The sequence below is a fragment of the Pangasianodon hypophthalmus genome, chromosome 25, assembly GCF_027358585.1.
Source record: "Pangasianodon hypophthalmus isolate fPanHyp1 chromosome 25, fPanHyp1.pri, whole genome shotgun sequence".
In the NCBI taxonomy this organism is placed as follows: domain Eukaryota; kingdom Metazoa; phylum Chordata; class Actinopteri; order Siluriformes; family Pangasiidae; genus Pangasianodon; species Pangasianodon hypophthalmus.
The window spans coordinates 13,034,153-13,058,140 of NC_069734.1; the positions used below are offsets into that span (position 1 = coordinate 13,034,153).

Here is a 23,988-nt window from a genome sequence, read left to right on the forward strand (position 1 = left end):
TGAAAGGCAGAATTGGATATTGGATTGGATTTTTTGATATATATTTGACACAGTACAATGTAAGTCAGTTCAATTTAATTACATCTGTGTAGCACTTTTAACAAGTTGGACACTTAGACATAATAGAGTAGATTTTTCCAGGTCATTAAGAGGTTTCTGAGTATTGCCTCTGTTAGATGAGCAGTGTTTGTGGTGTGTTTGTGTGAGCCATCTGCACCATCTGAACACACTGAACATTCTCCCAGTGGAGCCAGCTGGAGCACAGACTAACACACAACTACTAACACACCCACTTTACTGCCATGCGTGGAGCATCTCATGCTGGTGAAACAACTATTTATTTCCCTAAAGCATTTAATGCAGATAATACTGCAATTTTTGGCCCCCCTCTCTTTCTGTCTCTCGCTTTTGATCTGATCTCACCTGTAAATCCGACAGTCTCCATACGATCAACATTCTCAGACAGCCAGTCGCTCTTACCTACCATGTAATTTAGCAAAACTTTAACTTTTCTTTCTTCCTACACTCACTCTGATGATGCCTGCATGTATCAGACGTGTCAAATGCAGTCAGATGTCTCGCCATAATCAGTAAAATTAAAAAGGTTTTTTTTTTTTTTTTACATCTGTGGTGGAATGTTGAATGGATCAGGTGGAGAGAGTCAGGCAGAAGGAGAGGAGGGAGGGAAAAGAAAAGCCCTGTTTTTACTCCTCCAGGTCCTGACTGGAACTAAGGGAGCTGTGCTGAGACTGTGCCGAGGCCATTGGGAGGTTACGCACAATCTCGCTCACCGTCTAGCACCCCTTGGAGACCCGGCTGTCCATGTGCCAGTCTGGAATTCACTTCCCTCCCTCGCTTTCACTCAGTCGCTCTTTCCATCTGTCTGAATTCCAGATGTGGAATTTCAGAGCCCTTGAATCAGTAGTGTGCTCTTGCATCATCTTGCCCAGTCTGGAGCTGGAAACTGCTTCTCCAGAAGATTTCATATTCTGTACCCATGCAGCATGCAGAGGAGGATTTTCATGTAAAAAAAAAAGTTCCTTATGCGTTCTTTGAGTAGTTAGTGGTCCAGGATTTCCTTTTTATGATGGGGAAACCCAGTTTTTGGGTTCTAAATAGAACCTTCCCCCAGAGGGACAAATCATTAATGGTGCTACATGCAGCCCTTTTCTGTAGATCATCTGTAGCGAGTCTCAGACCGTCTCAGCTGGGGAAACAGATTAAGGCCATTTAGTCTTTTTGCTTCAATATAAATAAATAAAGAAATAAAGAAATGTGCAAGGATGGCACGATGGCTTGGTGGTTAGCACTTGGTGGTTTGCCTTGCCTCTCTGGGGTTGGGGGTTTGAATCCTGCCTCTGTCCTGTGTGTGCAGAGTTTGCATGTTCTCCCTGTGCTTTGGGGGTTTCCTCAGAGACATGTGTTGTAGGCTGATTGGCATTTCCAAATTGCAAATACTTTGTTGTAGGGTAATATAACAAACTTTTAGTGGTTTCCCCAGAGGAACAACCAAATTCCCCTTGAAAGTACTTTTTTAAAGACCTGTGCATGAGTAAGCACACATTATAAATGACAAACAAAAAGATTTCCAAAAATTTACCAAATTACATGTCAAGCAGTGAGCTGGACGTTACTTTTCTGAAACCATAACTTTATTTTATTTCAGGGTTGTGCAGATGGGAACAGGTTTTGGGCTATGTGAAAGAAAACATCATCTTAATGTAGCACTCTCAATGATTTTTTTTTTAGTTTGTACCTCTGGGGAACCTACAACAAAGTTCTGACTCCTACAGCAGACTGTCTTCCTGTCAGAATTTGATGATAAAAAAGCTCCTAGATGCTGAATTTGTGACATTTCTGTCTTCCCTGTGTATCTTAGGCATGACTAAGGCTATTACAATTTTAATCGTTAGCATCTGATTTTCTGCTTCTCCTCTGGCCTAGAAGGGTCAAAACATTGCTTAATCCTGTCTCAGCTAATTGCAATGTCCACATGCTCATTCTGATAAAACACTGCAGTTCTGCTCCTAAAAATGCACGTACGCGCTCCTCTGGTTGAGTCTGGATTACTGAGGTCCGTCGCCATATCCGCCACGCAGATCAGCAACAGGAACCTCCTGTCGCACATCAAAGATTCAGGGTGGGACTGTTTATGCTTGTGCACTCAGCTATAGTGATTAGACTGCTTCTGACAACAGGAGGGTTGCGTCAATAAGTGCACCCCATAGCCACGGTGTTCACAAGATGCCATTACTTAAATGCAACTGAATTATGAGAGCTTGGTTCCTGATTATCTGCTCTGATTTTACAGGAAGTACAGTAAACCCTCAGCTTTATCCGTGTAAACGGGGTACACAATCCACTCTACTATATCTGCGCAACACAACAGCAGCGGCTCGTGATCATAGATTTTGGTGGAGCAGGAAAATAGTAATAGCAACATAGCCTCAAACAAAATTAAGTGGAGAGGTTATCACGCTTGACTTATGCTATAGGCTTTTATCTACCGAATATTTTAGAGTACCCCGTAATTGTAACCAGTTTTGAGCAGACAACATACAGTTATCCAGCGTACAGTCTAGCAGCTTGTTTTTAGCGGTTTTAGACGTATCTTGTTCAGCTGTGTTCAGTACATCAGGTGGGTTTCTATCGCTGTTGTTACAGTGTGTGAGGTGCATGCAGTCGAGCTAATATCATTAACCAGGGTTGCCAGGTTTTGGGGAACAAGGTCATTGTGGTGCACAAATATTTCTGATGTACGGACATTATCCACTCCATAATCCCCCTTTCCCTCTCCCAATCTTTGCAGTATATCTTACAGTAGAAATGGTTCTGTCCATCATATACATATGGCCTGCACTTACTTTGCCATTGTTTGTGGAAATTTATTAGATTTAATTCTGTTTATTTGCTCTAAAACAAGGTCTTGGCAGCCATGTAGTATTATTAAACTAGATTATTTTTGGAGTTCAAAAAAAGACCCTGGCAACCCTGTCATTAACCATCCTGTCTGCGGGTCCTCCTTCACTGAAAATGTTCATAATGCGAGCATGGGGCCGCGTGATTCCTGCCCCAAAGTGTCTCTATTAGCACTTGTTGCAGTTCCCATTTTTGACCACTAGGTGCAATAATAACTATGGAAAAAAGGAGCTAAAAGGGGCAGTGAGCATGCTGGCCCAAGATTGAGAAATATCAAAAAAGACGACCAAATCAATGGAACATCGGCTTATATCTGTCAAATAGCAACATACTGTAGGTTTAACATATAGCAATTATTTTCAAATATATTTATTCACTCAAAAGAGCTCATTAATATTTCCATGGAATTTAAAATGTATGAAGTTGTGAAAAAGACTTTATGAAGATTAAGATGAATGAATGAATGTCACAATAATGTTACGATGTTATATATATATATATATATATGTATATGTATATGTATATGTATATATGTATGCTGGGGTTCTGCCCCACCTGCCCCTATGGACACTGCAGTAAAGTATTAAAGTGTTCAAGTATTTCACAGCACCATTCTCCTCACAGTCATCTGTTAGACTGAGAAAGTCAGAGTAAATTCTTAAGCTTAGTTTCCCAACTGTAGTAAATGAAGTGTTAAATATTTAAAGTATTGTTTGGATTATATTTAAAACTGCTTGAGTGATATAGAGCAGCAAAACTACCTCTATCTTTACTTCTGTGCATGTCAACAAACGGTCAAGGGTTTCCGTGGGAACACACAGCTGGAGAGTGTGCCTCATATCCTGGTGAAAATGTGTAACTATGGTGTGTATATGTGTGTGTGTGTGGGTGTGAGTGTAAGTGTTAACGTCATCTGCTGCTCTTACGTGTACTCCACAGGTGCATCACTCACATACCAGGATGTAAACATCATCAGGTCCTCACACACCTTTGTTACACTCCTGCTCAGCAAACACACTTCCACATAAACGCCTTGCTATTATAAATAGCCTTGACATGCACACGCACACACACACACACACACACACACACACACACCAACTCAAACAGAAGAATGTAGTTTGCGTACAAGATTACACTTTCTGAATATGAGACAACTTCAGAGGATGGGTTCAAAATATCAAAGATAAAATTCCAGAAAAAAAATTGTAAAAGGTTTTCTGGAATCTGCTGATTCATGAAGATTTATAAATTGAGGAATCACTAGCAGAAACTTAACACAGATGCAAATGTAAAGTGGCTATGCAAAGTCTGTGTACTCCAAAATCGATCCGATTGAATCTATTAAAATATATTGTAACATTATTGTGACATTCATTCATTCATCTTCAATACCACTTTATCCTGGTCAGGGTCACAGTGGACCCGGAGACTATCCCAGGAATACTGCGGGAAAGGCAGCAGTCCAGTCTGAATGAGATGCCAGTCCATGGCAGGGCACCAAGCATACACACTCACACGCTAACACTCACACACTTTGGGTTAGTTTGTGTTTAGAGTCACCAGTCCACCTACTGGCATGTTTTTGGGAAGTGAGAGAAAATCATTTGGATTTAATCTATGGAGTTATCCATATTTAAAAATAAAACACAAAAAAATATATCACACTTTGTAGTCATAATTATAAACCACACAGGAGCTCCATATCCTACACGACATTAATGCAATCATTGCTGTGTATCCCACTATATGATTTTTTCCAGTTTGTCCTGGCCTTACAGTGAAGTTTCTCATTTTATATGAATATATTTGAGGCTCTGTTTGTTTTTAACAAGCTCTTCTGCACTTTCAGCACTTCTCAGAGCAGATGGAGGATTTCTCCAATGAGCTCTTCAACAGTTTTTTCGATGATCACCTGCTAGCTGAGAGGACGCCGCTGCTAGACATGGAGCTTGAGCCACCGAACCCCGACATCCAGCAGGAGCACAGCTACTCCCTCAGCGGTGACTCGGCTCCTCAGAGCCCCTCCATGCCCATCAAATCAGACGACGATGCAGGTTAGATACACACACGCACGCTTCAAGTGGTGATGTAGTCCTGGAGTCTTAGATTTAGACTTAAACCTGTCTTAATTCAAAGTTTTTATTCACCTGCATGTGATATGAGATAAGTTGGACTTGAGCTTATGACTTATACTCAGACTTTGAATTGGACTTTTCTTCAGCAGTAAATAACGCTACTTAGATTGTACTCATTCTTTCATCCTGGCCCAGGACACAGTGGATGCCAGGAATACTGGGCGTGAAGTGTGGTTACATTCTAGACAGTCCACACTTAGATTATACTATAACAGCGATTTAGAGTCTATTCCACCTCCACCATCACGTAACTCTTTTAATGACTTGAGTTTGACTCGACTTGAGTAGCATCTTACTGGCTTGGGCTTGACTTGCATGTAAGAGCGAGATTATTTTGAGACTTGTCTAGGACTTGAGAACTCCTCGCTCAACACTCGACTTATATTATTCAGTTGTTCATTTGGCACACACTTTTGTCCAAAGTGACTTACATCTGAAAGAGGAGGACACAGTTGCTATGAGCACTGCTCTCTGGAAAGCCTGGCTTTTGGTCTCAAAATCTAATCATTACCTCAGAGCCTTAGCGTACACTCTTAGAAAAACGCTTCCATCTACTACGCTGAAACGTTCTAGAGTTTGTCCCTATGGGGGATTCTTTCAAGGTTCTACAGCAGAGGGTTTACCTCTATAGGTTCCAAATGGAGCTAGTCTACAAAGCCTTTAATCATTCCAAGAAACAAAGATGAATCTTTTTTTTAAATGTATGCATACATACATAAAGACCAGTACTTGAGGGTAAGCGACTTGACTACAACACCAACATTGGCACACACATGACTGTACACAGAGAGACAGTCAGACATGCACATACACACCCATGCATACGCAGAAAAACCAAAAGAGGCACACACGCACACACATTTACGCACTTACAAACATGTGCACACAGAGAGCCAGACAGTCAGGCATGCACACAGGTGGGGTAGACAAAGGCACGACTCTCTGCTTTTTTTTAGTTTTTTTTTTCACAGATCAAAATTCCTATCAGTGTAAAGCAGAATGAAGCAGTAAGATTCATTCTTCTAGATTGCATAAGCTCCATCTCGCCCCTCTCTCTCTCTGTCTTTCCTTTCTCCTGGAGCTCCAGTGCAGCACAGGGTTCCCTGATGAAGCTGCAGCTCAGCCTTTCAGAAAAAGCTGGGGATTCCAGGCAGAGCGCCAAAGCACACATACTCTCTCTCTCTCTCTCTCTCTCTCTCTAAGACCAGAGAAGAATGCAGGCATCAATAAAATAAAGACAGTATCTGCTTTCCAGATTTTTTTTTTTTTTTTTTTTGCTTCAGCTGGAAATAGAGAAAAGTGAAAGTGTGCCAGGGGCAAGGCTGAGGAGTGGTGAGGCCTGTGGAAAAATGTTCTGGTTGATCTGAAGTGTTGCATCATCTTAAATTTGTGCTCTGTGTGTATGTGTATGTGTGTGTGTGGAGCAAACAAGGTCCTGGTCTACAGTAAAGCTACAGGGCCTCAGGGAGGCCAAGGACCAGTACTCTGTACTTTCATTCATTCATTCATCTTCAGTAACCTCTGCATCCTGATCAGGGTCACAGTGGATATTTAAGGCATATTTATTTATGTCATGGTTCATATTATTATAGGAATAGTATGTGGAAAGTCATTGTTCATGTTTACTCTAGATGCTTAGTTTGTGTGAGATAAAGGTGTAATTATATTTCAGATGCTGTAAAGGCATAGTTTGGCCAGAAGAAATTAATACAAATTGACAAAAAGTTTGCTGTGCTTCGTAGTTGGTTCCTAACAAATAATGGAAGTCTACCTCACCCCAAATCCTACAGACACCAAAAATGTCTTTACCGATCAGTTATGCCTTGGGTAAAGGGAAAGTTGTGTAAATTTTATTCCGTTAACAGGGCAGCCTGTCCCATCACTTCTTGCCTCTCCTTTTAAAAATGTACGTAATGGTAGCTGTTAAAGTGGACGCTTGATGTTTTATTGCTCTCCTTTTGCTTGTTTCCACAAAACTAATGAGCATCTCACCCTCTCGCTGCTGGATGTGCTGTAGCTCCCGACTATAAGAGCTGCTGTAGCTTAAACTTCAAAGCCTACCGGATCCCCCCATGCCCCAGGTGGTAATATCCTTGCAGAGTGGCACATGGCTGTTGGCTGTAGGGAGGAAAGCCTCCAGTGAGATGTCTAGTAGGGGGTTGAGAGTTTTGCATGCTAAATTGAAATAATTATAGGCAATTTTACTAAAACTATTGTGGTGGAGGCCTTCAAGACACACCCAAATTGGCTTGTGGTATGAGGATGTAAACGGTTCAAGTTTTTTTTTTTTTTGCACACATTATGGATGCTATGGTGCAGAGTTTTTTTTTTCTTTAGCATCACTTCTGGTTGCACAGGAACTCTTTACATTTTAGAGCATGGCTACTGAGAAGAGACATTTAGAAATCCATTAGAGAATCTGTGATTTAAGTGGCCACTCACAGGGCATTGTCAGTTTAATCCAGTCGGATTAGCTTTGAGAAACTGAAGTATCCTGAGGATCGACCCCTGATACACAGTAGCTAACGTCAAGCCAACTACCTACGTGTTTTCTTTGGATTGTGTTAGATTAGAGAGCCTCAAAGGAATTAATCTTTTGTATAAAATGACTCTCCCGGTGAGAACCTGATCCTTAGACTTCTCCTTCAAACAGGAGAAAGCCGAGAGAAGCTTTCCTCTCCTGCTGTAATCAGGTTCCCGCTGCTCTCTTTCCCCTACATCAAAACCAGCTGTCCTGCTTTTACAAGGGCACGTAATGTTTTATCGATCCCTCCATTGAGGGTACAAACAAAACGCAGTGGAGGTAACGAGGACCCCTGGATTGGAGGGTACATTTTTTCTGCTCTAAGAGCTTGATGGAAGCAGCACTTCCCTCACACCCCCTGCTTGCTCCTTTCTGCTTATGAGGGGAAAATGTCCACTCAGATCACAGTCCTTTAGCCTGGGACTCATTTGGGGAGAATAATGGAGAGCTGTTTCGTGTTAGCCTTTGGGTCATAAACACAAACGGCACACTAGGCATGCGTCATGCCTACCATTAATGACCAAACCAGCTACCACTGCATCGTGATATATAACTTGCTGACATGCTTACTAGTCATACACCTTTGTGACTGCTTATACACTCGGTGCTGCAATATTTTAGAATAAAAGCAAACCATTTCTAAATGACTGAAGGGAAATCAAATGTGTTAAACGTAGAAACTCAATGTGTAAAAGATGTGTCCTATGGGTCAATGAAGAATTTGATGGAATTGTAATGAATAATTGTAAAACAGATGTAAAATTGGAATACAGATGAAGCCGTAAGCTGAAACCACTAAAACTGATTTTACCCAAAAGCATTGAATTTGCACTCCATACCATATTAATATCATATGATGTTTTTTCATCCATTGCTCTTCAGAAGGTTGTTCATTTCCTCAGTGTAAATTTTCTGGGCAGATGTTTTCATGGTAGCTCTTCTATCTTTTGTTGCCCTTATGCTAATCATCAGTGCATGTGTTTCTCCTGGCACAGAGGGCATGTGGGCATTCAGTCAGGACTTGACTGCCATCCTGGTAAAACAGGAACCCAACCTCCTGTCTGAGCCATCCCCTGGACCAGCGCCCACTATGCCCACTTCTAGCAGTGCCACCCAGCCAATCACCCTCAACCCACCACCACAGAGACGCCACAATCACGACAAGGTAAGACCTGAAACACTGTAACAAGTCTTCATACTGCAGTAAAGCTTTCATGGAGAATCAGGGCTGTAGAGTTATGTTGTGCAGGGGTGCATCATGGGACTGAGTCCGCATATCGTCTGCATCAACTGTTTGCTTGCATCAAGCAGATCAGTCAAACAGTGTCATACTTTACTGGAGAAATTTTCATTTTGAAGAAAAGAGTCTAATTAATGTCAGTGATCACTATGGAACACCAAAAATTAAGTGGTGATTTTTTTTTTCTTTTTTTTTTCTGTGGCTCGAGTACTGTAGAGTAATTTTTTCAGGCAATTGAAACATTAGAATTCAAAGTCTCTTAATGCTTATGTGCAATTCATATATACACGTGCAGGACAATTTTATTGCAAATGTCATTAAATAACAAAATATTTTTTCAGGCTTTCTATTGATCCATAGTCACCCAGTTAGAGGGTTTATTTACTATTAAAATCAGTTACAAACAGCAGTGAAGCTTCAGAGTTGAGAAACCTCTCTTTTCCTTCCAACGTCTGTCTTGTCTGAACTTCTGCCTTGTCTGAATCATCTCTGCAACATCATAACTCTTAAGGAACACAGCAGTAGTTTATCAGGATTTATCATCTTTTTGGGCTGTGTAAATATGACTATGCAAATAGGACCACAGAGAAAGAGACAGTGTAAGCTAGCTAACTTCATTCATTTGTTCAGTAGCTAATGAAGGAGCATTCAGTACATTTCTAACTCACCTGAATGAAACCTAATGAAGTTGGGAGAGTATGAGACCAAACAATACAAACAAAATACACTGCTCTTCCAACTAGATATCACTATATTCAGTTTCAAAATGAAAAATATAAGAAAGTAAAACAAACAGAATAGTCCTTCTATGTGACAAAAAGCTTGCTCTCTCTCTGTTTCACCCATTCACACACTCACTAAGACACGCACTGAAGTCCTGGGATTGGAGAACAGCCAAACACTCTAACAGAGCCTGAATGCTTTTCGTGGTTTGGTGTTATTGCTCCTGGGGAAGCTGCTCTACCGACTAGCGCAGGAGTAGGGAAGATATAGCTGCAGTAGTCCATCTGATCTCCGACATTTGGACTATGTGTATGTAAAGAGTAATGCAAGTGACCTCTTATAAAGGTTTGCAGTAAGTTGCACTGGATGAAAACTAAGGACTCTCATAAACCTCACACACACTGAGAACCAGAGGGACCGCTGCTGCATTTGGAAGAGAATGAAACACACACACATATCCTGAAGTGTTCTTGTAGTCAGCTGGCAGCTTCTACTGTAGCTCCGCCCAGGCAGCATGTTCTTTCTCTCTCTCTCTCTCTCTCTCGCTCTCTCTCTCATGTGTGTGTGTGTGTGTGTCAGGCATTCACCTCAGTGAACTCTAGGCCTGAACTGCAGCTGCTCCAGTTGTAGAGCCTTATTGGCTCTGGCTGTGTTGAGGCTCTCTGTGTGTGTGCATCAATGTGAGCTTTATTAGCACACAGTTTTATCAATATCACCAGCATTCCTGAGGATCATTGGTTATTTTTATAGAATATTACTTCCACATAGGTTGGGAATTCACACAGCGATTCATGTGCATTTAGTAAATAGTTCCTCACTATGCAGCACTGGGACAAAGCAACTGATCAATCCTGCCTTAAGCTTTAATCAAATAACTTGTTGGTTTAGAAATCAGCAACACTGGATATAATTTCCTGAGATGACTGAATGAAGCTGAGCTTCACTGGAAAAGATGGAAAACAATGTTTTGCTATATTGGGACTGCTAAATGCTTGGATAGATATCTAACACTGGTTGCTACAGGAGCTTTTTTGGGGTGACTAATTATCTAGGCACTCATACATAGTTAGCTGGGCTTTCTGCTGAGAAACCCAAGTGATGGAGGTCATCAAAACCATCATAACCATCAGAATCAATAGTATAAGGCCATATTTCATACCAATGTAGAGTATTTAGGTGACCAGACATTGTGTTGGAACTCAAGGCATGACGACTTCTGGACAAGTTCAAGTCTCCATATTATCATTATGTAAACTTGAAGAAGTGATGATGAAGTGATACATTTCAGCATGCAGCAAATAATGTAGCTTCTTTAACCAGCTGTGTGCATGAAGCATAAGTTATGCTTTGTAAAAACATAATTGTCACATAAAACGTAAGAGAATCTCTACACGTTTCTGGTTAGTCTTTACAATCACATATTAATTAAATACAGGTTTTTAAAAATGGCAGGTGAGACGAATGGCTTGTGTTTGAGCAATCGGTGAAGCTGAGTACTGCAAACTCCACCTTAATAGCTCCTTTCCACAGAAAAGGCCTTACAGAGCAGGAGCTGAAATGGTCCCTGCTTCCTCTGGTAGAAACGTGCCTATAATTTCCTAAACCAAAGTTTTCCTCTGTGACAAATAAAAAAGTCTGCTATTTTTTCCTCACCCACTCACACACTCTTTAAAGCTCACTATCTGTCTCTCTGGAGGTGTTTGCTGTTTGTCTGCCAATATATACACAAACACAGACTAAGAGCACTGACGTCCTTGGCTTCCTCATCACCACAGCAAAAGCACAGCTTTAAGTTGAGTTAGAAGCTGTGGTTAATGTGGTACTTTATTGAAATCTAAGAAAAGACATTATTAGACAGTTGAAGTAGTCATGCTTAGAGTAAATGATGCACTCAGGTCCGGCGAGAGTACTGCAGTGAGACAAAGAGAGAAAGAAAAAGAGACAGAGACATAGACAAAAACAAAGACAGTTTTATGAAGTGAATGTACAATCTAAATGATATGACATTATAATATGACATCCAGTAATTACAGTCATTCAGAGTGTGTATTATATAATTTTAGACCAGTGGAAGGAAATCTGCTTTCTGGAAAAAAAAAAGTCCTCTGGCAAGTGTGGCTGCAGCACTCGTGTCAATCAAAGCACATCTTACATCATTTTACATTTTGTAATAAAAGTATTATTGCTATAAAAGAAGTTTTCATTACATAATTTTAAAACTGGGGGAAAAAGAACATGCTTTTTTACTTTAAGGGGTGTGTTCACAGTTCAAATCATGGGAGAAGGGAGTAGGGGTCACTCTGGTCTTTATTACAGACGTAGCAAGAAAGCCCCTTGCGCTCTCTCTGTATGTGTTATGAGTATATGTTATAAGCTTGTGCTGGAGTAGAGGATGTCTCTGTCTTCAGCTGTGTTTACTGTCTGAGTCATCTAAGCCCTTTTAAACAAATGCCACCAAATACCATCAAATATACCCCATGCATCATGTATTTCTCTTCTGGAGAGCAGAGAGAGGAAAAACAGACCTTACCGAGAACTGGAGAAATTAAAATAAAATAATAAACACCCTCTCCTTCCCCCCCGGTTCCTTTCATGAAATGGAAATGCCTATACTTTTCTAAACCAAAATCCAAAGTTCTCCCATACATACAGTACATGCATATATACATACAGTACACACTTACACACACCACTCTTTACAGTTGTGGTGAGCAGAAAAGCATCTCAGAGTGCACATTCGAACCTCGAGGCAGATGGGCTACAACAGCAGAAGACCACATCGGGTTCCACTCCTGCTTGTAAAGAGTGGTTATTTAGGTTACTGTGGTCTGTGCTGTAAGTGTACAGAATCTGTGTAAATATAAATGCACATGAAAACATTTTGTTTTGTATTGGCTGGGTGTTTCAGGTGGGCCGAGAACAGAACTCAAACACAGTACCTACTATCAAAGCAGAACCCAGAGAGGTCAACCAGTTCCTCAGTGTCCCCACAGGTGATTACACACACTCACACACACACACACACACGCTGTCATTTGAATTCTGAGTAAAACCAATGGCATTAGCTTTTACCGCAAACTCTGTGTACTAGCTAACATCCACAGCATTATATTAACACCTTATTATATTATTGTTTCTAATGTTAATGCTTCACGTAACCATCCAAGTGCACAATCACACACACACACACACAACCAGTTTTTAGACTGCAGCACTGTGTATCTTTGTGAGTAAATAACTTTAAGTTGCGGTTCTAATGGTCGTGCTTCTTTTATTTATCAGTTGCTTCAGGTTTACATAAACACCTCTCCATTTGCCCTGCTTTGGGGTTATAAATAAACTCTTCCTGGGGTGTGTGAAGGCCTCAGAGATTAAATGTGCTGAGTACATAGTGACTACTTCCAAAATCCCTCCATCTCACACCTTTCAGCTTATGGTGAATGGCTCATTGAGGCTGACAGTTTATTTCAATTCCTAAGCGGTACTTTCTGTGTGTGTGTGTGTGCGTGCATGTGTGTGTGTGTTTCCTGAGCAGAATGTTCAGGTCAGGGGTACTAGATATGATATGGTACACTTCGTTCCATTAAACACGCTATTCTTCAAATACTATTTACATTTTCCTAATGTTTATCACAAGACAAACAAATCCACATTCAAATCTTTCTCATGTTTTCTCATGGTCTCATGTTTCACATTTAATCACCTGATGTTAGTCTCAAAATGTGAAACCTTTTGGCTTTATCACCCTTCTGTCACTATATGTATGGAAAGTGCTCTGCATAGCATCATGTATGTCATCATTTCTTTAAATTTTTAAAATTATATATATATATATATATATGTATGTATATATATATGTATATATGTATATATGTAATGATATGTCCTAAAAGTGCTATATTATATCTAAGTAGTGTCATCAGGCACTTGGAGTCACTCTTTCTGTGGCTGGATATTATTGTGCTCATAGAGTACTATATATGCTATGCTATATATGCTATAGAGTACTATATATGCTACTATATATTTATGCTATGTATTGAGCATTTATAGTGAATAGAAGGATTCACACAAACTTTAACGCACAAAAAAACCACCTCACAGACTCCTAATCCTAGTCCTAATAAGGTCTCCTAATTTACTAGCCAGAGAATGGCTTATGATCAGCACTGTGTATTTGTCCATGCTATGAGGTCTAAATTTCCAGTAGCTGAAGTCATTCAGCTGAATCCAGTATAGTGAGCTCAGAATGGACCTGTCTCAGCCAGCTGGGGCCTGTGGCTACATGAACATACACTACTGTAGGATGCCAAACTGCTTAGTATGAAACCCATTTTCAGCATGTTGTTATTATTATTATTATTATTATTATTATTATTATCAGTCGTAACAGAGTAATGTTTTCCTTCAGAGGAGCACCTGCAGCTCCCACCGACTCCTCCCAGCAGCCACGGTAGCGACAGCGACGGATCTCAGAGTCCTCATTCGCTGCCTCCATCCAGCCCAGCCCGCATGCAGAGTCCTCATTCGCTGGCGCCCTCGAGCCCCGCCCGCCTACAGAGTCCTCATTCGCTAGCACCCTCCAGCCCCGCCCGCCATCCAGCTCGCTCCTCCACAGCCATCTCATCCTCTCCACTGCTCACTGCTCCACATGTAAGATAGAGATGCAGAACTGTGCACGCATCACTTCATAACTGCAGTTACACACTTATTCCACAATTAAACACTGTAGTGTAAAAAATTGAAAAAAAAAATGTAAAACACATTCAAAGCCCTGTGTTAGTAGTGTTAAATAAACTATATATATATATATATATATATATATATATATATATATATATATATATTTTGACAGTTTTGGCTACTGTTAAAGGAAACCTCCACCCTGAAATGTGTTTATATTGAAATATTTATGATGTGATTAGTGATTCTGGAGCTGATTTGTTGGTTGCTGCTGTATTTTCACTATATGTGTGAGATGTGAGCAGCAGACAACTGCTAACATCTCACACACATATAGTGAAAATACCCCTCAAATGTATGGGGTAATGATCAGGATTCTCTGTTAGCTCCTAAAAACTAAAGAGCAAGAGCTTCTTTTTTCACTCACCATTTCCTAGTGATGTTCAATGTCGAATTAATGAAAATGTAGAAACAGTGGAGACAGCAAACTTTCCACATGGTTTCAGACTGACTCACAGTTCCGAAAGCCAATGCAGCTGTACAGCCCAGCTCTAGTTAGTGAGTTATTTGGCTTCTACAGGAGAAAGGTGAAGCTTTGTTCAGATGAGAAGGTTGAAGAAGAGAGAGCTGGACAGACTGAAAGACTAAAACCCTGCTGCATCACTCTCTTTAGGCAGAGATGAAGCGACGGCTCAGGTGTCAGTACCAGTGTGTTGCTGATTGGTATTTTGGGTAATACAGGAAACCTTTAAGGAAAGCAATAATAAACCAATATGTCAATTATGGAAATCCTAAAAAATTTAACTCAGAATTTCGTTATTAAATATATTTTGGACACCACTGTATGTTAATGATAAAGATTAATATGCAAGTTGTTCAGGGTGGATCCCACTTACGTGCAAGTTAGGATGCAAGCAGCCAGCTAGATCCTTTAATTCACAGTTACAGTTTTTGATTATTTACTGATTTATTGCTTTAATTCACAGTTACAGTTTTCGATAAATTACTGATTTATTGCTTTAATTCACAGTTACAATTTTTTGATTATTTACTGATTTATTGCTTTAATTCACAGTTATAGTTTTTGATAAATTACTGATGTATGATTTGCTTATTTGTTTCTCAATGCTTTTATTCTTTATGCAATTGCTTGTTTAATTTTCTTGTGTTTATGCTGTACAGAAGTTACAGGGCACGTCAGGTCCACTGATGCTTACAGAAGAGGAGAAGCGGACGCTGATGGCTGAAGGTTACCCCGTCCCTAACAAACTCCCACTGACCAAGACAGAGGAGAAAGCCCTCAAACGAGTTCGCAGGAAAATCAAAAACAAGGTTCGCTGGCAAGGCTTTAAATGACCACATGATATTTATGTTCAATTAAACCGTTCTGAAGTGGAAGATTGGAAGCAGCTCTGGCTTATACCAGAGAAACATAGCCATTTAATTAAGAGTCATTCTTTCTGTCCTTACTCATTCGCTTCTCTGGCTTCATTCAGATCTCAGCACAGGAGAGCCGTCGCAAGAAGAAGGAGTATGTGGAGTGTCTGGAGAAAAAGTAAGAGCTGAGCTCTTTGCTTCTGTCACTCTGTCCATCTCTCGCTCTCTCATTATTCTGCAGTTCATCCTCTTTTCTCTTTTTCATCTTCTCCTCATCATTATCTGTCTTCTATCCATCTCCATTTACTTCCTCTTATTCTTCTTCCATCCTGGCACACGTCCTTTCCATCTCTCTCTACACACACACACACGCACACACACGCACATCTCGGTGAGGACCGAATATCCCCAGAAGGATAGGAATATCTGAATGTTTCAATGTTGTGAGGACATTTGGCTGCTCACAAAAGTGCCATTTTAAATAAAAAGTACAGCTTTTATTTGAAAAAAAAAAGAAAGAAAAAAAAAAGAGCCAAAATAGTTCCTTTTGGGTACTGTGGTTAGGTTCAGATGTAGGCACAGCATTAATTACCTACAGTAATAATTATATCAATGGAAGGTCCTCACAAGGATAGTACCACACACACACTTCTCACATCTCCTGCTCCATATGTGTAATTTTTGGGTGATTGTTCCTATATTAAGGCCAGTGGCAGTGGTCCATAAATGTCTCGGTCAGTGTATTTTTGCGTGTGTGTGTGTGTGTGTGCGTGAGTCATTCTAACCCATGCTGCTTTTTAGGCTCTCATGGTTTAAAGAGTACACTGGAGAGACAGGATTCACACTGAACACACACACATACACGTACACGCGCGCACACACACACACACACACACACACACACTTTCATTTTACTCTTTTCTTTCTGTTCCAAAGAAAGTAGAACAAATTTTTAAAAAAGCAAACTGTATAAATGTTAAATTGAAAATAATTTCTGTGTGCTGTTTCAGCAGCTAAATATGTTGACTGTGATGTATAAAGCAAATGTTAAGATGTAGTGTGATTAAAGGATGCAGTAGGATGTGTGCAGTGTGCATTTGTGTAATCAGGGTTTAACATGTGTTTGTGTGTGCGTGTGTGTGCGTGTGTGTGTGCGTGCGCATGCAGGGTGGAGAACTACACTTCCGAGAACAATGAACTGTGGAAGAAGGTGGAGACACTCGAAAGTGCAAACAGGTGAGACAGGAGCAGTGAGGGTGTGTGTGCATGCGTTTGTGTGAGTGTGTGTGTAATTTGTGTATTTTAGCATATGCTTAATTATGGTAAGTGATACGGCACCATTCTGCTATTATAACAGTTCAGTCCTACTGCCACACACAGCATGGTGCCTGCTTACTGCTCATTATAGGATAAATTGTGTGTGGGTGAGCATGTGTGTGTGTGTGTGTGAGAGAGAGAGAGAGAGAGAATATGAGAAAGAGTGTATGTTGGCTCGGGCTGCTTTGCACAAGTACAGATCTTTCTGACTCAGCTACCGAAGTTGAAACTGCACCAGTAGGGGGTTTCAGAGCTATTGTGTGTGTGTGTGTGTGTGTGTGTGTGTGTGTAACTGTGTGGGTGGCTTGGATCACAGACCATTAATTGTGTTCTTGATGTAAGACCTGAGGAGATTTGTTATTCCTGGACGCTCTGGAAGCTCCCCTGACCCATGTCATTTTGTGACAGAAGGTTTTTATTCATCCTTTGTACACTGATTTTCAGAAGTTCTTTCATTTTGCGCACTTGTTACTTACATATAACCTCACACACACGCACGCACGCACACACACACACACACAGACACACACACATAGACACGCACATAGACACACACACACACACACCAACACACACACTTCCACTTCTCTGGAGTCCCTGGATCACATGGAGCTACCAAGATCCAAATCTGATTCAGATCTGTGATCCTGTTTGGATGGGACGCTTGGCGTGGGAGATCTGCTCTGTGTATGAGTGAGAGGAAGAGAGTAAAGAAGTGAGTGATGGAAAGGGTTAGGGAGTGAGAGGAAGTGAACAAAGGAGAGAGTGAAGGAGTGTTCCTTCACACCCAGAATTAACGTTTATGAGTTCTTCTGTTCACCTCAGTGAGCTTGAACTCTGCAGTCATAGCTCCTCACTGGCTCTGATGTGTAAAGTGTTTCATTTTAAGTGACTTACAGAGTTCTGGATAAATAACATAAATCATTAAGATAAATTAAAAACTGATTAATAATGTGTAATTCAATTCAATTCAGTTTTATTTGTAAAGCACTTTTACTCATAGACAAAGCACCTTGACAGAAACATGGATATAGATTTATTTCTCTAATGAGCAAGCCAGAGGCGACAGTGGAAACCAAAACCTTCCTGAGATGACATAAAGACCAAACCTTGAGAGGAACCAGACTCAGAAGTGTCGTCTCCTCTTCTGGGTCACATGGGATGGCGGGATTATAAATCACTACAGTACACAGGTGTAGAAGAGTAAAGCGTTAAACAGTACTGAGCGTGTTAAACAGATGTTCAGTATGAGCTAACTGTGTCTTTGGATGAGCACAGGACAGTCTTTATGATTACAGCATCCAGGTGACATTATCCACTGAAGCAAGACTGAGACTTGGGCACAAACTGCGTTTAGGATGTGCAAATAAAAATGTTAAAAGCGATCACTTGAGGAGCGAGAGTGAAGGAGTGCCTGAGAGAATGAGGGGGGGACTGGAATGGGCGAAGGAAAGAATAAATTAAGGACAAAGTATGGCGCCTAGACTTTTTCCAGTCTTCAGCTGTCCAGTTTTGGTGAGCTTGTGCCCACTGTAGACTCAGATTCCTGTTCTTCTGCTGTTGTAGCACATTCATCTCAAGGCTTAATGTTTTGTGCATTCTGAGATGCTTTTCTGCTCACCACGCTTGTAAAGAGTGATTATTTGAGTTACTGTATAGTTTTCTGTCAGCTCAAACCAGTCAACAAGCCGTTTCTGCCCACAGAACTATCACTCACTGGATGTTGAATTTTTTTGCACAACTCAGTGTAAACTCTAGACTAATGTGTTAATATACTTATGGATTGTTGTATTAAAATTAAATATTATTTAGAGGAATTGATTGATAGACCAGTTTGAGAGTTTCTGATGAAGTGTGTAGAATTGTGTTCAGGGCAGCCTCGGCCCCCCAGTGGGCTGCGGTGGTACTGCAGAGGACATCAATCTAGCTCTATATGCATAACATAAAGTCTGAAATCACTCCATCAATGAAAATAAGTACATCAAATACATTAAATGTGTGAAGTTAAGTGTAGCGAAGACTTATCCCACTTAACCAGTGTCCCTCGCAAATTTCTGTCCATCCTATTACGCATTGGCGTTCAACCTACGAACAATGCCTCCTAACACAAACATAATGTAAACTTACTCATTTTATACAGCATAACCATATAACATACCAAAACTGAGTTATTAAATACATATATATGATAAACATTTGTATATTTATATATGTATATGTGCGGTCTGTGTGAAAAAAAAAACCTCTAGTCCTTGCTCAAATGGCTACAGCAGAAACAGTGTGACATTTAATAGTTATATATCTCATAAATGCAGAGATGTGCAAACATAAAAATATTTGTGCTATGCAGCATTAATAAATAATTGAATAAATTCAGAAATAAATAACAGAATAACTACTTTACATAAAAATGATTGAATAATTAGATAAATATTCCTGTTTTATGTTGGCAGGTCAGAATTGAATTCTCAGATACTTCGCTGTCCAAATACAGGTCTTATAAACATCTGATTTGGATCAAGTGGGTATTTTATGGCCAAAACAAACAAATTAGAGATATTTTATGTAACAGGCCATTAGTTAGATTTAGAACAGTAAAAACAAAAACCCAGTACAACCACACACACGCGCACACACACACACAGCAGAAAGAGGGGAGAAGAATATGTCTTGGCCACTGAACTTGTTTTGAGAGAAGATACAGTTGGTTTCAGGGTTTTAGTGAGAGACTGAGAGAGTGATGGGCTTTAAATGGAAACAGACACAAATTCTTTTCGGCTCAGTGTTATTCCTAGACTATAGACTTTAGCCACAGTCTAGAATGACACAGTCTAATGAGCACGAAGTGGAAGGAAAACCTCCCTATAATGAAAAAAGAAAGAAATCTCATAGCCTCAGTTCCTACTGAAGAAAAAGAGAGAAGGACAGATGGTGTTTTACAGGAGTTCGTTTTAGTTTGATTGATTTTTGAACAGAATCTGAGCAGAGTCACACACTTCTGAAGCAAGCTCACCTAACGTTCCTCTGTAGTTGTAGTTGTGGAGCTTGTACACCAGAGAGCGCTGGAATACTGTCTACACAGAAATCATTTGGCCTCTTGTGAAAATGACATGGACTCCGTATTGGTGAATGGACTGTTAGTGGGAGAAGAAAAATGAAGATAAAGAGTACAGATGAAGTACTGCACTTTTCACACAGAAATATGTGTTATGGAGTAGGAAGAAAGAGAAAGTTTCTTGACCCTTCATTACTAGGTGAATTGCTGTGTGTTTTCTACCAGCTCCTACTAGAATGGGATGAAATTAGGATAAATGGAAACCTAACTTTACTGAAGACAGATGGACACACTCACAGACATGCAAAACAACGCTCTTAACATCCTGTTTTTCTTTCTGCAGGTCTTTGCTGCAGCAGTTACAGAAGCTTCAGGCTCTCGTCAGTGGCAAAGTGCCTCGGTCCTGTAAGATGGCCTCCACACAGACCGGGACCTGTCTCATGGTACGCTCTCTCTCACTCTTTTTCACTCTCCTAAAGATGGTAGGCATGTTTTCATAAAGTGGGAAGCAAAAGTGACATTATGTGTGTATAACGGAATATCCTGTGAAAGTAGCAACAAACATCAACCAAACAGTTACGGAGAAACAGGAACACACCCACCGTCATCAGTTTTAAAGAAAATTATTCACCCTTTATTGCATGTAATACCTCAATCTCTGTCTATCTATCTATCTAGCTAGCTAATTATTTTTATTTTATTCCCCCCATTCAAAATTTGCATGCACAGAGGCAAATCCTACTTCTCTCTCTTTCTCTCTCTGGTTCTTTCACACACAAGTATAATTACTCAAGTGTAAGCATAAGGCCTGTAATTAATCTCCCTAATTCATATAATTATTAATCTCTTATAATTATATTACTCTTGAATGTTAATACTGTATAAAATTCTGTGATTAGTATTTTACACAAAAACAAATTAAAAACCCTAAAGGGCTCAGAGACTAAGTCACAGCTTTGTAATTAGCGTGCTAGCACGTTGTGGTGTGTGTATGTACTGTAAAGAGATGGGCTGATCTAGAGTCACGTTTACTCCATGGAGCTTTCAGCACACTCACTTTCTTACACTACACACATTATGATGATGCCACAGCTATTCGTGGCCTGAGGTTCTAGAGAGCGTAATTGGCCCTGCTCTCTGTGTGGGTATGATGGATCAGTGTCCTCTCTTTTGATTGGAGCGACACTAGCCAATCATGTTCATTAGTGATGTTCTTGTGATGTTTCAGGAGCAGCAGTTTAAAAAGATACGCTGTTTGCCTTCCCACACAGCTATCGTAGACTGAACTGGAAGAAAAATGTGTAGAAATCAGTAAAATGGCCTATTAAAGTGGTGTAAACAGTGAGAGTGTGCTTAAGTGAGCGAGTGAGTGTCACACTGACTCTAGATTAGCTGGTTGCGGCGGAGCGGCGCTCTCACCGTGTGTGTGGTTCCTCCTCTCGGCCAGGTGGTGGCGCTGTGTTTTGTGCTGGTTTTGGGCTCGCTGGCTCCCTGCCTGCCTGAGCTCTCACTCTACTCTTCTTCCTCCTCCTCATCCACACCATCACACACGGTGAAGTCCGGCCCGCTTCCCGCGACTCACCTCTACACCACCAGCCAGGGTACGTGTCCCCTCAGGATGTTAGATTACTGACATAATGCAGTGCTTTTCACTGTCACCTCACAGCACATTACATACAACACATTCAACTGTCTAACACAGTACCAACTACTTTGTCTCTGTCTGTCTGTCTGTCTGTCTGTCTGTCTCTTGGCCTGTCTGTCTGTCTGCCTGCCTGATACACGCCGTCTTTTTCTCCCTCTGCATCTCTCTGTCCATTTTTGTCTATCTCTCTCTCTTTATCTCTCTCCCTCTCACTTTGCCTCTCTTTGTCTCTGTCTGTTTGACTCTGTCTTTGTCCCCCTTTGTCTCTATATCTTTCTTTGTCTGTTTCTGTCTATCTTTGTCTCCCTCTGTCTGTCTCTGTCTCTCTCTATGGTCCCACTACTGAGATCTTGGGACTTCCTGGCAGAATGGCTCTATTCTCACTCGCTGATTAACGCTGGATGTGTCATGCTGAGATATCAAATCATAACCCTCACCAGCCTTCTCTCTCATCAGTTACACATGCACGCACACGCGCACACACACACACACACACACACACACACACACACACACTTGAACACTTGCTTCTGAACATCATCTCTCCGCTATTCAAAAGCCTCCTCCATTTTGAGGAAGGCTGGCTGTGTTGCCATAGTAACCGAAGATCAGCTCAGGCCTGAGTCAATGCATTGTAGTTCTTATTAAACACACACACACACACACACACACTTAATAATAATGCATTAATGCATAATGTGTCAGCATAAACCATGCAGCTATATTTTTGAAGACTATTTGTCTAACAGCATCAGCAACACTAATATGAAATAAATAAATAACAAAAACAAGACAAAGTAACATTGTTGTTGTTGTTGTTGTTGTTGTTGTTAAGAAGAAGACACACTAGCAAGTTATACACATTGTAGTTCTAACACAAGAGCTTGTAATAGCTGTGCTATTATTCTGTGTGTGTTTGCAGTCCGCTCCCGCAGCCTGCTCTTCTATGAGGAGGGTTCCCCGCTGGAGAACGGCCACAGGAGCATGCTGAGTGTAAAGAGGGGGGAGGGGGCACCACACCAATACACACAGGACCTGAAAGAGACCCACAAGCAGACTCACACTCACATCAGCACGTACCTGAACCCAGCGCAGTCCAACAAGAACAGCAGTGGCACCCCCCTCCTCCACCGAGAACAACACTACCATACACGGTGAGCAGAACATACACACATACACACATACACACACACACACACACACACGCACACACGCACACCACAGGCCCTGAGTATAGTGAGTACAGTAGTCAATGTAGTAACATAGTAATAAATATGCAAATATATTGTTGTTTATGACTCACTTAGGTACTACAAAAGTCAGCTTGCATAAATGTTACAAAACTCATACAATAGTGAATACAAAAAAAAAAAAATCAGTTTTACTCAACTGTTCTTCCTTTTTGTAAATAATTATATAACAGGAAGTTACATGGCATTAGCAAATTTTCATAAATAATTTAAGTTTAGTTCTAATTCAAGTAAAAATGTAAAATTGTTGCATCATATCTACATGCAGTGGAATATGTAATATATCTGATATACATCTTTCTTTTTTTTTTTTTTTTTTTTTTTTTTTTTTTTTTTTTTTTTTTTTTTTTTTTTTTTTAAAGAGAGCATGATCCTGATGGAGGGGCTGAATATTTCTAACCCCTCTGAGCGGAGCTGCCTACATCACGCAGGCCTCCGCTGACCTTCGACCCCACGTCATCCAGGCCCTACTCCCAGTGGCGTTCCCTAGTGTTACCACTCTTTCACCCTATAAACCCAAGACGTTATTCACCACTCTCAGACACACGGCCTGAACACACCACTGTGCAAAAAGAAGACAGAGAAGAAGGAGAAGAGAGGAGAAGAGGGAATGGAAAAGTGATCCGGAGTGACTGAGGGAGGGAGGGAGCGAGTGAGCGAGTGAAAAAAACATTCTCTCTAAAATCACACCGAATTGGTATTCTTCCTCCTAAGATGTCTCTGTTCCCTTTTCTAAAGAAAAAAAAAAACATTCCAGTACTGGTGTAATAACAGGTGCCTGGTGTTCTGATCATTCATTTCTTTTTCACTATCACAACAGAGTTCATTTCATGTGCCAGAAGTGTTAAACAAAATGAAAGATCTCGGTCCAGCTGTTATGCTGTGTTTCATGCGGGGCAACTTCCTTGACTGGGTGTGGCTAAGGCTCCAGCTGACCAGCAGACATTTTCAGCTCTTCTAAATATCTCCCACTCGAATCGAAAGCATGAATCTAAACAGAAGCGTGACTCTTTCTCGAAAAGCAGACGGAATTACTTTGCTTTGTTTTAACATCTACATTTTGATTTTGAAACTGAATATTTTGCCTGTGGACCGTGTCCTGTTTAATACTTCTGGC

The 23,988-nt window shown here is 40.7% G+C and overlaps 1 protein-coding gene across 1 annotated transcript in view; it reads left to right on the forward strand.

Moving 5' to 3' along the window:
- Window positions 1-23,988, forward strand: part of creb3l1 (cAMP responsive element binding protein 3-like 1) — a 36,780-nt gene that overhangs the window by 11,932 nt on the left and 860 nt on the right. The window contains exons 2-12 of the mRNA XM_026946671.3: window positions 4,772-4,976; window positions 8,577-8,746; window positions 12,453-12,537; window positions 13,956-14,197; window positions 15,410-15,559; window positions 15,724-15,782; window positions 16,772-16,840; window positions 20,320-20,419; window positions 21,424-21,577; window positions 22,544-22,775; window positions 23,234-23,988. The exon at window positions 23,234-23,988 is cut by the window's right edge and continues 860 nt beyond it. Coding sequence (XP_026802472.2) covers window positions 4,772-4,976; window positions 8,577-8,746; window positions 12,453-12,537; window positions 13,956-14,197; window positions 15,410-15,559; window positions 15,724-15,782; window positions 16,772-16,840; window positions 20,320-20,419; window positions 21,424-21,577; window positions 22,544-22,775; window positions 23,234-23,270 — 1,503 coding nt within the window. The 3' untranslated portion in view covers window positions 23,271-23,988. The remainder of the gene's footprint in view (window positions 1-4,771; window positions 4,977-8,576; window positions 8,747-12,452; window positions 12,538-13,955; window positions 14,198-15,409; window positions 15,560-15,723; window positions 15,783-16,771; window positions 16,841-20,319; window positions 20,420-21,423; window positions 21,578-22,543; window positions 22,776-23,233) is intronic.